Source organism: Crocuta crocuta, unplaced genomic scaffold (genome assembly GCF_008692635.1).
Source record: "Crocuta crocuta isolate KB4526 unplaced genomic scaffold, BGI_CrCroc_1.0 scaffold165, whole genome shotgun sequence".
Classification (NCBI taxonomy): Eukaryota; Metazoa; Chordata; class Mammalia; order Carnivora; family Hyaenidae; genus Crocuta; species Crocuta crocuta.
The window spans coordinates 1,493,689-1,508,976 of NW_027530502.1; the positions used below are offsets into that span (position 1 = coordinate 1,493,689).

Below are 15,288 nucleotides of genomic sequence, written 5' to 3' on the forward strand. Positions count from 1 at the left end.
TGCCAGAGCTGGTGGAAACATAGGTCATCTCAGTGCACACTCTGCTCGTTTAACAACAGAGGACGCCAAAACGGAATGATGTGCTGAAACCATTGTGTAGTTGGTGACAGGTGTCTTTTATCACGCGACAGCGCTCCATCTTTCACTGTACGACTTCTCCTGGGAACAGAAGGTTATGGAATACGATAGAGAAAGGTCAGGGCTCACCCCTTGGCGGCCTCCCCGCCTAAGTGCCGGTGGGTCAGGGGCATAGACACAGGCCGGCCGGGGAGAAAGCGGCTGCCTCATTTGAGGATCTAAGGTGTCTTCACAGGCAAAACCGCACAGCCTGACTACCCATTAATACAATGAAAACGAAAACTGAATGAAAGGAACATTATACATATTTTTTAAACTACGGAAATGATAAAAATGCTGTGATGGCTAGGCCATACAGAGAGAGGTAATTAGTAAAAACGCTATTACTTACCTTCTGCTAGAAAACATTCTCTGGCAAATTGTGGGAAGAGCTATAACACTTTCCATCATTTCATTTGATAGTTTCACTTTGGGGACTTTGTAAATCTCAGTAACCATTATTTATCATGCATCTATTTTGTGTTGAGTTCTTTTTTAAAAAAACAGCAGCTTTATTGAAACAATGCGCACACCATAAAATTAACCCTTTTAAAGTGTTTTTTTTTTTTTAGTATATTCAGTTGCTTATTTCTTAACCTTACAAGCTTGCATGGTAGAGTTAGTATTTTTTAAAACTATTTATTTATTTTGAGAGAGAAAGACAAAAGAAACGAAGAGCTTGAGCTAGTGGGGGAGGGGCAGAGAGAGAGAATCCCCAAGAGGCTCCCTGCCATCAGCTCTGAGTCTCACAAGGGACTCAATCTCTTGATCTGAGCATGACCTGAGCCAAAATCAAGAGTCAGAGGCTTAACTGACTGAGCCTCCTGGGTGCCCCAGATTTAGTATTATTATCTGGATGATCTGTATCTGAAATGTTAAGGGAAAAAAAACAACAACAAAAATATACATGACCATACTAATTATGGTTATATTTATAGAAGTATCTACATTTGCTTTGATCTAAGAATCATGTTTATAGAAAAAATATTGGTAGGTTATTTATTTTGCAAAGTAGCACAGGTAAACACAATACAATAGTAATACAAACCAATAATTATCAATATTACCTGTTTTAGGAGCTACAGTGAATGATTTTTTTTTAAAGACCTAACTATTCACTTCCTGGAGTCATGAATGTTGCTGATGGTTTTGTTGGATCATCAAGGAAGTGTTTTAACATCACAGAGGACCTCCTCCCACCGCTAGAGACCCTGGCATTGCCCTCTCACGGCTGCCACTTCTCCAATGGCCCCTAATCTTACGGTGGAAAAGACCTGCTAGTTTGAACACATTCCCTAGGCAATTATGGATCTCTGTCCTAAGGAATAAATGTAAAACGTTTTTGACATTTTCCTCCTCCCTCACCTTTCTCTCTTCCAGGCAGGATTCATTCGCTGATTCTGAATTCAAGTCTCAGATGCACATTTTAGGTATCTTCCTAAAGTTTTATATTTCTCAGCACAGCATTAGCTGCCTGATAGTGTGCTAATATAAAGAATACTGTATTGAGAAGCAGGAGTATCCCCGGGAGCACATACCTGCATGTTAACAAGCTTGAAATACACCCCTTCCTTCTTCATCAGCTCCCCGTGGCTTCCTTGCTCCACAATGACACCATCCTCAAAGCCAGCGATGACATCTGCATTTCGGATTGTAGATAGTCGATGGGCTATCACGATGGTGGTCCGGCCTTCTCTGGCCTAAAAGGGAGAAGGACAGATGTGGTGCAGTAGGGTTACAATATCAATGTACTGTCAGTAGCACATAGAGTTAAGCATTTAGATGATGCCTGTGTTTGTGGTTGATAAGAGTAGCTTACCCGGTGTGATTAGGGCTCATAGGCATCCTTATCTATGAAAGGTTACAGGGACACTTGAATTCTGGACCAGAAAGGAGGCCAACCCTTCCAGTATGAGGATGGATAACTCTGGAAGCTCAAAGTGTAGGCTTAACAAAGCAAAACAAGGAAAGGCTTGACCCTTCTCAAGTGTTTTTATACTTGTCTGAGGAGCCCATCTTGTCAGTTATATGATCCTCTAGCACTTTAGCAACAACAGGTTGGAATTGTTGTCAAATGCCACCTTCTCCAGGGCTCTTCTCTAAGGTTTCTTTTGAAGTGCCTGATTTCAGTTGTAATTCTGATGGGCTCCATGCAGGCAGTTTAGGTGAAAATGTAGTTTGAGATCAGGACGGTTTAAATTATAGTTCAAAGACCATCAGCCTCACTATCTCCAGAGTGGGTCCAATAATTGCTTTTTAACAAGTGCCCCTGTTTGGCCCCATGCTAGAATCTACAGATCACCCCAGTAGGTAGTTCAGTAAACTCACATATTGGCTTGGTGGGTTTATCAGTGGGCTTTTAAACCCTGGAAAATGCTCATCAAATTATTCATGTTATGTCCTTGATAAAGGTTATTCTTTTTGATAGATACTCATTAATTCTATTAAGATCACACTTTCTTTTTTTTAATGTTTATTTACTTTTGAGACCGAGAGAGACAGAGCATGAACAGGGACGGGGCAGAGAGAGAGAGGGACACAGAATCTAAAGCAGGTTCCAGGCTCTGAGCTGTCAGCACAGAGCCAGATGCAGGGCTTGGACCCACGAACTGTGAGATCATTACCGGAGCCGAAGTCTGACACTTAACCAGCTGAGCCACCCAGATGCCCCTAAGATAACACCTTCTTAAGACCACTTCTATTTTGAGGCAGTAAAACTACATCATTAGGATGGTGATTGGAGTAAAGCTTAATTCATCTAAGTAGTTAAAAATACAAATTAAAATGATAGCCTAGATTCATAATAGTCAAAAAGTGACAGCAATCCATATGTTTATCAGTTGATCAAAGGATAAACAAAATGAAGTACATTCATACAATGGAATATTATTGGGCCATAAAAAAATAAAGACATTCTGATGCATGTTTGAAAATGGATGCACTTTGAAAACATTATGTTAATATCAACAATAGCCAAACTATGGAAAGAGCCCACATGTCCAGTGACTGATGAATGGATTAAATATGTGGTGTATATATACAATGGAATATTACTCAAACATCAAAAAGAATATACTCTTGCTATTTGCAATGACGTGCATGGAGCTTGAGTACATAATGCTAAGTGAAATAAGTCAATCAGAAAAAGAAAAATACCATTGATTTCACTCATATCTGGAATCCAGGAAACAAAACAGATGAACATATGGAAAGGGAAAAAAGAAAAAAGAGGGAAGCAAATCATAAGAGACTTCTAATGATTAACAACAAATTGAGGGTTGATGAAGGGAGGTGGAGGGTGATGGAGTAAACGGGTGATAGGTATTGAGGAGGTACTTGTTGTGATGAGCACTGGGTGTTGTATGTAAGTGATGAATCACTAAATTCTATTCCTGAAACCAACATTATACTACATGTTAACTAACTAGAATTTAAGTAAATACTTGGGAAAAGCTAGAAAACATTATGCTAAATGAATGAAACCAGTCACAAAAGATCATGCATTGTATGATTCTATTTATATAAAATATCAGAATTAGGCAAACCCCTAGAGATAGAAAGTAGATTAGTGGTCACCAAGGGCTGGGGTAAGTATGGAGTGGAGAGTGACTGCTAATGAGTACAAGGTTTCCTTTGGGGATGATGCCAATCTGCAATTAGATAATGGTGATGGTTGCAAAACCTAGTGAATATGCGAACAACCACTGAATTGTACATTTCAAAAGGGCAAACCTCATGGTATCTTAATTACATCTCAAAAAAAAAAAAAGGAGCAGCATGAAAATTCTGGAAAATAATTTAGTGAGAGGGAAATACCTCCACCAAATACTACACCATTAAAACCTATAGCAATTAAATTAATAAAATCCAGGGGAAGCTATCACATGGATAGGCAACTTGATCAATAAAACAAGATAGAGAGTCCAGAAATAGACATAAAACATTTAAGAATTAGTGTATGATAAATATGGCACCGTCTAGCAGCAGGGGAAAGGTGGAATATACAATAAATGATATTGAGTCAACTGTGTAGCCTCCTGGAAAAAAATGTGGGTCTTTCTCTTTCCATCCTTACACTAAAATTACCATCTTCAACTGTGTTTAATTAAGTATAAAAGAGTTAAACCATAGGAAAAGCAGAGACTAAAGCATTGCTCTATTGGACAATATTTAAGACTGTCCGATTATTAGTACGTAGGCCCCAACAAGGCATTAATAAATATTCACTGATGTGGAAGTTGTATGGTCCATGTGTGATAAGGCACATAAGAAATAACTTGATCATTCTAATCATATTCATGATACTAATAACAGTGATATGTAAATTGCAAACAGTGATTATGTTAATATTATGGTAATAATAGGTTGATACTATCTGAACACTAAAAAAACAACCACCCAGAGGGATTACAATCAGACTTGTGAGTAAATGATTGGTGTGCAGGAGAAACAAAGGATGTATTGGTCAATTTAAAAGTTAGCAACTGTCACCCTACCAAGAAATTTTCACCGGAACAGACTTGACACAAAGAGATTTCTTTTCAGCGCTCTTAGATGTTCCAATGATGAAAAAACACTGGCAAATAAATATCCAAGATTCAAGGACACCAACTATTAAGAAATTTGGACCTTCTGCTAATTTTGGATGTGCAGGGATGAAAGGCAGGCCCGAACAAAGGGAGTACTGATCCATTAGCTTTTCTGGAACTGCTAAGGGGGAAAAAAGAGGTGGAGGGAGGTACATAAAATGAAATCTTTGGAATCATTTGATAAAATCACACAGGCTATTTTTCATTTTTCTCTTGCGCCTCCTGTATGATAACACTGTGAGTAGGAGAGGCACGTAGGTATGAAATCTGTGGTTAATGACTTTCTTTAAAAAATCAAAACAATAAATCTTCATATGTATTCTTTAAGATCTTATATTGAAAAACCTATAGTATGTTTTGATAAATAGTCACTATTTATGGAGTCAAAAGCTTATGCGGCCATTCAATTTTTTTATGTTGACATGTATGATTTCAATGAGCTGGATCATGGTAATCAGTCAATTTAGTAAATATTTATTTAGGATCTATTATGTGCAAGGCAGGTATTAAGTATTAAAAAGATATAAACACAGGAGTACCTGGCTAGATCTGTTGGTAGAGCATGTGACTCTTGATCTCAGGGTCGTGAGTTCAAGCCTGGGACAGAGCTTACTTTTAAAAAAGATATAAACATGAACCACTCAGTAATTTTGCTTCTTAGAAGATTTATTCTTTCCAGGGAGAGAAGGCACATAAATAAATAAATAACTACAATAAGGGGGTGCCACACATGAGGTACTGAGAAATGTAGAAAGGATCCACAAGAGGAAATTATTCTTACAGGATAGGTAATCAGGAAAGAATAACAATAGATAAAATAGTGTTATATCCTTACACTCCTCAGAGGAAAGATGATAAACTACAAAATTCAACTTTTTATTGTTAAAATGTAGTTTGTACCTTAGTATGACTGGCCCAAATGATTGACTTGTATCACTGGGGTGGTGCAATAATGAAGGATTTCCCTGTTAAAGACATGATTTTTGTCTGCAAAATAGATTTGCTTAGTAATTTTGCAAAGTATGGAGCCAATTAAGTAGATTCTAAATTATTCATAGTAACAATGGTACGTTAAACATGGCCACAAACACTTTGTAGGCACTCCCATCCAGAGGGGAAGTGTGTTTTTCCATTTCCTTAAATCAGGGAGGTCTTGTGACTTATTTTGACCAAATGAATATGAAGGAATTGACCCTTGTGCAATTTCCAGAACTTGGACTTCAAAAGGCTTTCCGGTTGTGTGTTTGCTACCTTGAAACCATAGTAAAAGGAAACCTGTCTAATCTACTGGAAGATAAGAAGCTTCTTGGGGAGAACTGAGCTGCCTCAGGCAATAGCCATCACCAACTAATTGCCAGGCACAAGGGTGAGGCCATCTTGAATGTTCCAGCCCAGCTGACTCTGAGTAGCTGCTTGAGGGAGACTAAGCAAAACCAATAGAAGAACCACACCATCCACTTCACTAAGTTTTGGCTTAAAGCCCAATTAGTAAAGGGGCGTTTGGGCGGCTCAGTCGATTAAGCGTCCCGACTTCGGCTGAGGCCGTGATCTCTCAGCTTGTTGTTCGAGACCCACGTCAGGCTTTGTGCTGACCACTCAGAACCTGCTTCGGATTCTGTGTCTCCCTCTCTCTCTGCCCCTCTTCCACTCATGCTCTGTCTCTCTCTCTCAAAAATAAATTTTAAAAACATTAAAAAAAAAGAAATACTGTTAGTAAAGACGAGGAGAGAAGTAAGGAAATTGCTACTGGAGCCCAGAAAGAGGGTTACCTGCATTATGTAACCTTGCAATAATTGAAAAAGAATGTTTCCTCCAGTAACTTGAAAGAAAGTTATTTTATCTACTGAACTTGTACCTCTAGCTAAGAAGTTTCCAGAGATCTCTAAACAGAATGTCGAAAGTGCCAACTGGATTCTAAAGGCTGTATTTTATAAGGTATGGGAAGAGAAAGGTGAGCTAAAGAAGGATCTATTTGGTTTGCAAGGTGAATTTAGAGGAAACACAGAAGACCCAGTACCTGTCTGGTTGGAAAATGTATCATTAACCATCTAGGGAAATGAAGCCAAAGATCAAATCTCTGAAAGATTTAACGTACATTCTAGTAGACACCTGCATCTACATAAAAGGGCTTCTAAGACTCTTGAGTAAGGGTTTCCTCATGGCAGTTTCATATACAGCCCACAGTAGAGAGAGGTTTATTTTGGGGGAAAAAAAGTTATAGATGTGGCTTTGGGGGCTTGTGTGAACCACAGTCAGATTCCAAGCAAACTCAGTTTTTAAGAGAATCCATCATCTTGGGGGCGCCTGGGTGGCTTAGTCGGTTAAGCGTCTGACTTTCACTTAGGTCATGATCTCGCGGTTCGTGGGTTCGAGCCCCGCGTCGGGCTCTGTGCTGACTGCCAGCTCAGAGCTCGGAGCCTGTTTCAGTCTGTGACTCCCTCTCTCTCTGACCCTCCCCTGCTCACGCTGTCTCTCTCTCTCTCCTAGAAATAAATAAAACATTAAAAAAAAAAGAGAGAGAATCCATCATCTTGGACTGAAAGAGACTGAGAAAATTCAAACTACAAAGAGGGCTGTAGGTCTGAAATTTCTACAGGCAGAAAGCATACTGAGAAAGCTAATCAGTGGCAGACACAGGCCATTTCATACTGAAAAGGAAAGGCCACTCAGAGGGAGGATCTAAGAGCCCAGAGGGTGGAGCCCAAACCAAGAACACTCCAGTACTGGGGACGGAATTGGGCTTTAATCAAGGACCATTCCTTTACCCTGGAGCAGCGGGGTATCTGGTTACATGCACCCGACTGCATTTCAGAATTGCTATGGACCAGTAACCACTGTTATATGCTTCCTGTTCTAATTTTTGAAAAGAGCAACTACCATTATCCCATCCTGGCATCAACACGCCATGTTGGGTGTATGTGTGGAAGACAGCTTGTCTCTTTCATTCACCGATCTCTGGATCAAGATGAGGTTAACATAAAGAACTCATCCATATCTGGACCATGTACAGATCTTCAGATACTAGACTTTGAACCGGAGGTCAGATCTGCATGAAAATTTTGAGGGTATTGGGAAGAGGTGAATTCAGTTTGCACATGGGAGAAATGTAAATAAATGTGGGAGAGGGTGTGCTGTGGAAGATTTAATATGGTCACAGATTCTTTACAGCTCACCCACCAAGAGGTAGAATCTATTTCCTTCTTCAGTCTGGGCTGCCTTGTGAATTGCTGTGACTGGCATATCACACCAGTGACACTGTGTAAGCCCTGGAGTCTAAGCCTCTAGATGTCTTCTGCCTCTGGGTACAATGTCCTGAAAATGCGATGTAAGGCAGCCAGGCTAGCCTATTGCATGAGTATTAGTATGTGTATGAGAAGCTACATGAGATGCCCGCCGACTGCCACCATGTGAGTGAGGCCATCTTGGACTGTTTTAGCTAAGTCAACCTTCCATGTAAATGCAGTCATATGCTCAGGTGAAAAGAGCAGAAGATCCACCCAGCCAATCCGCAGAATTACGGTTTTAAGTATGAATTTGGGATGGTTTGTTATGCAGCAACAGGTCACCAACTCACCAATTACCTAAATTAATAATAATCACGGTAGTGGTAGTCACCATAATAATAGCATCAGCTAACATTATCAAGTGTTTCCCATGTGCAAGGCATGTGCTAATAACTTTACATGTAGTACGCATTTAATCTTTTCAATCATCCTATGACATTACTTCTCTCCCTCTCCCTAATTACTTCTGCAGTATCTCAGGCTTAGAGAGGTCAGTTAATTTGCCCAAGGTCATGCAGCTAGAAAGAGACAGAGCCAGGACTCCAACTTCAGCCTGTCTAGTACCAAAGCCTGTGCCCTTAACCCCTCACCAAGCTGCTAATGGCTTTTCATGGAGATTTAAAAAAAAATTATGAGTGATTTATCACCTATTTTTAAAACCTAAAAGTTTATGAAATGGGGAGTGTAGGCCATAATCCTAGAGAATACAAATTGCTAAAATTGAATGAAGTGACTTGTCCAACTATGAATTAAAACCAGCAAGACTACAATTTTTCTGAAAGTATCCATATCACAAAAAAATAACATCCAATAATTTTGTTCTTTTAGCACAGAAAGTGCTAATATATTGAATATTTGTATCCTAGAAAGTATTGGGACCTGGGCTCTAGGGCTGAATGGGACTTTTTGCTGCATAAGTATCTTTCTTATCCTACCTGACTTTTCCTGAAAAAGTCTATGTCAACAGATAAATGCCCTTTGAAGTTAATTTTTGTTTTAACATATGCATAAAGAAATAATCTCCTGCTTTAAGTCATGCCTGATTAACCAACCAAATACCAGTTTCCCATGTATATTTTGATTCCTTAATATTGAGACTTAACATACATGAAAGCAATATAATTCAATGCAAGAATTTGTGTGGAACAACTATAATCTCAATCATTATTAGATTAAATTATATGATATAAGCCAAAATATAAATCTGATAAACTGGGAAGCATTGATTAACTACAGTTGATAGCACACACAGTGTTTACTTAGGATTCAGGTAGAAATTTTCTGGAGAAAATAAGATACACACAACTTGTCTCTAAAATTGCAAGAGGTAGTTTGGATAGAAACTGTTCAGTAGCTTGCACATTGATTATTAAACTTTCTCAAACCAAATATATTTGTAATACTTATGTTTCTGAAACCCATTTATATGGTGTCATCTGATTCTGATTATTATACCGTGTTGTTAGTACAGAGGATAGCAGCACTGACCACAAAAGTGTCCCAACATAAGGTTCTTCCTGTGACGCTTCAGCTTTTAAAAACGATAGTGAGGACTGCCTGGGTGGCTCAGTCAGTTAAGCGTCCAACTTCGGCTCAGGTCATGATCACACGGCTCGTGGGTTTGAGCCCTGCATCGGGCTCTGTGCTGACAGCTAGCTCAAAGCCTGGAGCCTCCTTTGGATTCTGGTTCTCCCTCCCTCTGACCCTCCCCTGTTCATGCTGTCTCTTTCTCTTTCTCAGAAATAAATAAAACATTAAAAAATTTTTAAAAATTTAAAAACAAAAATGATAGTGAGAGATTCAGGAATACCTGAGTTGGGCACATGAGCTTAGCATCTTTCAAATGCACTGCTTTTTTATGTGTTTAGACAAACACACAAATTGAACTTTATTTCCTTTTGCCTTCATGAATAAAGATAATGTTAGTGCCTACAAAACAAGGCAAGTTTCTGAGCTATTTTTCAGCTGGACCAGTGTCTAGGTAACAAGATTTTTCTCTGTACATTTTAACACAACTACTTTCTGATCAAAGCAATAGCCTATGTGCGGGAAGTAAATGAAGCCAAGTGGCAGGTGGCATAGACCTGGAATTGGGCACCGTGCACTTCGGTCAAAGCAAGCCAGTTAATGGGCCATCTACCTCTCTTGGCAATGTGACTTGACAGAAAAGGGAAATCAATAAAGCCCCAGGAGAGAGCTTCACTTGCTTTTATGTTTATGTTTTTCAATCTAGACTCGCAAAACACTGGCAAGAATTTCCAATAAAGCTTCAGTTTTGCTGGTATTCAGGGTTGACTGACCTTATCCAGGGCTGCCTGTACCTCTGCTTCACTTTCGGTGTCCAAGGCTGACGTGGCCTCATCCAGCAAGAGGATCTTGGGGTTGCGGACCAGGGCCCGAGCGATGGCGATTCTCTGTTTTTGTCCACCACTCAGCTGGGCCCCTCTGTCTCCAACCAGGGTGTCAAATTTCTGCAACAGAAAACATGGAGGAGTTCCTGATGTATTTTAAATAGAAAAAGCTAAGGAGTCTAGAAATTCATGAAGGCAACACAGAGCTTCATTTTGACTACTGTAATGAGTCCTAAATTATAATAAAATCAATGAATACTGAATTCTAAAAAACTACTTACATACACTCTGTATAAAATTTTATAGGATTTATGTACCAGACTGCCAATATAGCCCCAACTGAATAAGTTAAGAGACTTGCCTAAGCCAAGTTGGACAACCTTGCATTCAAACATTATTTAGTTTAAACTTTGAAGAAAGAAGTCAGACACATGAAGTCAAATTCTAATGTCAAGGGCAACTACATTACTACAGTCTTTACCTGTGGTAGTTTCATGATAAACTCATAGGCGTTGGCTTCTTTGACAGCTTTCTTTATCTCATCCATGGTGACATTTCCACGGCCATAACGAATGTTTTCAGCAATTGTGGTAGAAAATAGCACTGGCTCCTGACTCACCACTCCAATTATTTCCCTGAGATACCTTACATTAAAGGTCCTAATATCCTGTCCATCTATATTGATCTGAAAGACAGAAATATTTCCATTAAATGCCTAATTTATTATTTTTTTTTAAAAATTCTTTTTAATGTGTATTTTTGAAAGAGAGAGACAGAGACAGCGTATGAGTGGAAGAGGGGCAGAGAGAGAGGGATATACAGAATCTGAAATAGACTCCAGGCTCCAAGCTGTTGGCACAGAACCTGATGTAGGACTCAAACCCATGAACTGCAAGGTCATGACCTGAGCTGAAGTCAGATGCTTAACCAACTGAGCCACCCAGGTGCCCCGTTTCCATTAAATGCTTTAAATCCATCTGACATCCAAAGCATCAAGACTCTTTAATTTGTTACAAAAAGTCTTAGCTAACATTTAACTTATTTAACTTATTGTGGGGGTTAGAAATGAGAATTAGAAACAAACAGCAATGTGCAAAAATAAAAATAAAGAGTATATTTATTGGGGTGACTGGGAAGCTCAATCGGTTGAGTGTCCAACTTCAGTTCTGGTCGTGATCTTGTGGTTTGTGAGTTCGAGCCTTGCGTTGGGCTTTGTGATGACAGCTCAGAGCCTGGTACCTGCTTCAGATTCTGTGTCTCCCTCTCTCTCTCTGCCCCTCCCCTGCTCATGCTCTGTCTCTCTCTCTCAAAAATAAACATTTAAAAAAAAGTATATTTATTATCTTACACTTACAGTTTTACATAGATGGATTATTCTCCACAGTGATAGTAGGTTATAGATTTTTGGCATGCTTTATTTTTTGCTTACCATTATTTAAATTTGATTAAAACATCCACTTATTTACTTAGTGTACACATCATTTTGACAGCATTATGATGTTTTACTATATGTAATATACCATAATTTACTTTAGCATTTCTCACCTGCTGGATATTTGGCTTCTTTTAAGGAACACGGAAGAAAAATCAGTGAAGTAGAGAGTTACCAGGCTGAAGAGTATGATTTATCTTTTTCTCTGATGACAATTACTTACCTATGCAATGACTGGTATATGTTGGGCACTTACTATTTGCTGAATAAAGGTTGAATGAACAACACTCTAAAAAGAGTTTAATAATTTACAGTGTCAGGAAAAATAAATATATCTGCTTTTTTTTTTTTTTTTACAATTTACTAGCTCTGAGTTTTATCATTTTGTTTTTTTCTAATTAATAAGTGCAAGCTGGTACCTTATATTTGCTTTGTTTTGTATCTATTTATAAATGAGGCTGGACATATCTTGAAGCTTTTTACAAATGCGTATTTATTCTCAAAAGATTTTCATGTTCGTATCCTACTATAGATCCATATTAATTTCTCAAGTATTAAATATAATAGTTTCACCATATATATCATAAATCATTATGGTTTTCTTTTATTGAAGCTTTACTGATTTTTATGGAAGAGAAATTTAAGGAAAAATTAAATGAATGAATTATACCACTGGACATTTATTATTTGAGTAGTAAGAAAATTGTTCAATCGTGATGTAAACAATGAATATCTCTGAGTTATAAAATTTCTGAAGATTTTTTTAGGAGTGTCTGGGTGGTTCAGTCAGTTAAGCATCCGACTTCGGCTCAGGTCATGATCTCATGGTTTGTGGGTTTGAGCCCCACATCGGGCTCTGTGCTGACAGCTAGCTCAGAGCCTGGAGCCTGTTTCAGATTCTGTATCTCCCTCTCTCTCTGACCCTCCCCTGCTCATGCTGTCTCTCTCTTTCTCAGAAATAAATAAAACATTAAAATTTTTAAAAAAATTCTGAAGATCTTTTACTGTTGACATATAAATATAAAGTATATATATTACTCCAATAATTATTTTATTTAAAATTTTTTTATTTTTTGAATTTTAACTGGAGGCACGAACTCATGACACTGAGATCAAGAGTCATATGCTCCACTGGCTGAGCCAGCCAGGTCTCCCTTTTCCAATAATAACTTTAAAGAAATTTTCAAATGTGTATTTTTAATGGTTAGTATTTTATGAGGCTCTTTACAAGGCTCTTTATTTTTACACTTGAACCAACTTAGAGTTAGCTTTAGCAAACGAGGAAAGGATTATGTTCCTCCTTAGTAATATCAGATTTTTCCAAAATGTGCATTTTATTAAATTAATTAAATATATAATTCATGGACCTAAAACTTTGTATTCATTTCTGCCATCTCAATTCTATCTCAATGCCTTTTAATGTTTTTTGTTTTTCTTTGTAACTTGTAACCTTCTGTTTTCGTAATTGTTGAATTACAATATATTTCAGTATCAGGTAAACTCAATGTCCTAAGGTTGGTATAGTTGAGTAAATCTGAATATATACTGTGGGCTAGTGCTGTATTAAAATTAAATCTACTGATTTTGATAATTGTTTTGTGGTTGTGTAAGAGAATGTCCTTCTTAGAAAATATATACTGAAATATTTAAGGGTCAAGGGACATGATGTCCTTAATGTAGTCTCAAAGGTTCAGAAAAAAATACATGTGCATGTATGTTTCTTATATATACAAGCACATATGGAGAGAGAGAGAAGACAATAAAGTAAAGGGGTCAAAATATCATTAGTAAATGTGGGTGAAGACTCTATGCCTTATACCTTTTGTTGAAATTTCAATTTAGTTTTTTTATTTTTTAAGTTTATTTATTTATTTTAAAAAAGAAAGAATGAGAGAGCACAAGTAGGGTAGTGGCAGAGAGAGAGAGGGAGAGAGAATTCCAAGCAGGCTCCACCTTGTCAGCAGGGAGACTGACGTGGGGCTTGAACTCACAAACCACAAGATAATGACCTGAGCCAAAATCAAGAGTCAGACACTTAACTGACTGAGCCACCCAGGTGCCCCTGAAGTGTCAATTTATGGGAAAGTTTTTAACAGGCAAAAATATACCCTGGGTTATTAATGTCCCCCATGTCCCAGAAGTTTTTTAAGAGACAATCCCACTTTCCCCTGGAGATATTCCAACATTTAAGAAAATTCAACTATCTTTGATGAACTTAATTACTGTCCTATTGTGATCTTGATTATCAGCTTGTCAAAAAATGCTACAAGAAATATTTTTGACCAAACCTCAAAATTCTTTGAAAATAACAGTCTCCGTGGTCTGGATGCCTAGTTATGAAGTGCTCAGTGAGAAAAGAAGAGAGAGTCATTTAGCTTCTTTGGCTTTTTATCATCTTGCATGTTTTTGTTAAACCAGGCCAAGTGTTTGAAGCCATTATCTAGATGCATTGCAAGTCTATAGCCTTTTTACTAAAATTGATTCACATGTGAATTTATTACTAAAAATACCCCCACTTTTGGGGCGCCTGGGTGGCTTAGTCAGTTAAGCGTCTGACTTTCGCTTAGGTCATGATCTTGCGGTTCGTGAGTTCGAGCCCCGTGTCGGGCTCTGTGCTGACTGCCAGCTCGGAGCCTGGAGCCTGTTTCAGAGTCTGTGACTCCCTCTCTCTCTGACCCTCCCCTGCTCACGCTGTCTCTCTCTCTCTCTCTCCTGGAAATAAATAAAACATTAAAATAAAAAATACCCCCACTTTTGAAGGGCTAATTGGTACCCAGCTTCCCACTTTGGAGAACCTGGTTCTTCCCACTTACCATACCCTCATCAGGGTCATAGAGCCTCTGCAACAGCTGCACTGTCGTGCTTTTCCCACAGCCGCTGTTCCCAACCAGGGCCACCGTCTGCCCGCTCTGAACCTTCAGGTTGAGGCCCTTCAAGATCTGTGAAGGAAAAGAGAGAAAAAGAATCACTTCACAACAAAATCCTAAAAGAGGACTAATTTGATTCAGTTTTAAATTTGAAAAAAGTATCAAATAAGGAAATAAAGCCCCAAAGAGAAAAGGATATAAATATCTAAATAATAGGGACTTTAGGTTCTTTATAGTGATTAAACACTCCATCTGAGTTAGGAATTCTTGTAAACATTGCTTACAGTACCTTGACATTAGCTCGAGCTGGATAAGAAAAATGAACATCATTGAACTCCAAATTCCCTTTGATGCTGTCTGGTTTGTGTCCTCTTTCTGAAAAACTGTCAATTTTAGGATTCTAAATAAAACAAAATTCAATGACTATTCCATCATAGGACAAACAATTGCACATTTAAAGAATATGACTTAGCAAATTCCAAAAATAGAGCCTGGAATGACTCAGTTCCCTTCACATGAGACAAAACCCTAGTTGTAGATTTTATGAGTGTGTGTGTGCATGTGCATGTGTGTGTGTGTGTAAGGAAATATTCCTTCTCAGAAAACAGACATTTTCTGAAAAGTACAGAAAGATATACTAATTCCATT

General features: G+C 38.3%; 1 protein-coding gene across 3 annotated transcripts in view; it reads right to left on the reverse strand.

Moving 5' to 3' along the window:
* The window catches only part of LOC144233773 (phosphatidylcholine translocator ABCB4), a 69,023-nt gene that overhangs the window by 30,832 nt on the left and 22,903 nt on the right, over positions 1 to 15,288 (reverse strand). For all 3 annotated transcript variants that reach the window (XM_077766810.1, XM_077766809.1, XM_077766808.1), the window contains exons 10-14: positions 14,930 to 15,040; positions 14,587 to 14,712; positions 10,823 to 11,026; positions 10,291 to 10,461; positions 1,656 to 1,817 (exon numbers count right to left, since the gene is read on the reverse strand). In XM_077766810.1, the coding sequence (XP_077622936.1) occupies positions 1,656 to 1,817; positions 10,291 to 10,461; positions 10,823 to 11,026; positions 14,587 to 14,712; positions 14,930 to 15,040 (774 nt within the window). The remainder of the gene's footprint in view (positions 1 to 1,655; positions 1,818 to 10,290; positions 10,462 to 10,822; positions 11,027 to 14,586; positions 14,713 to 14,929; positions 15,041 to 15,288) is intronic.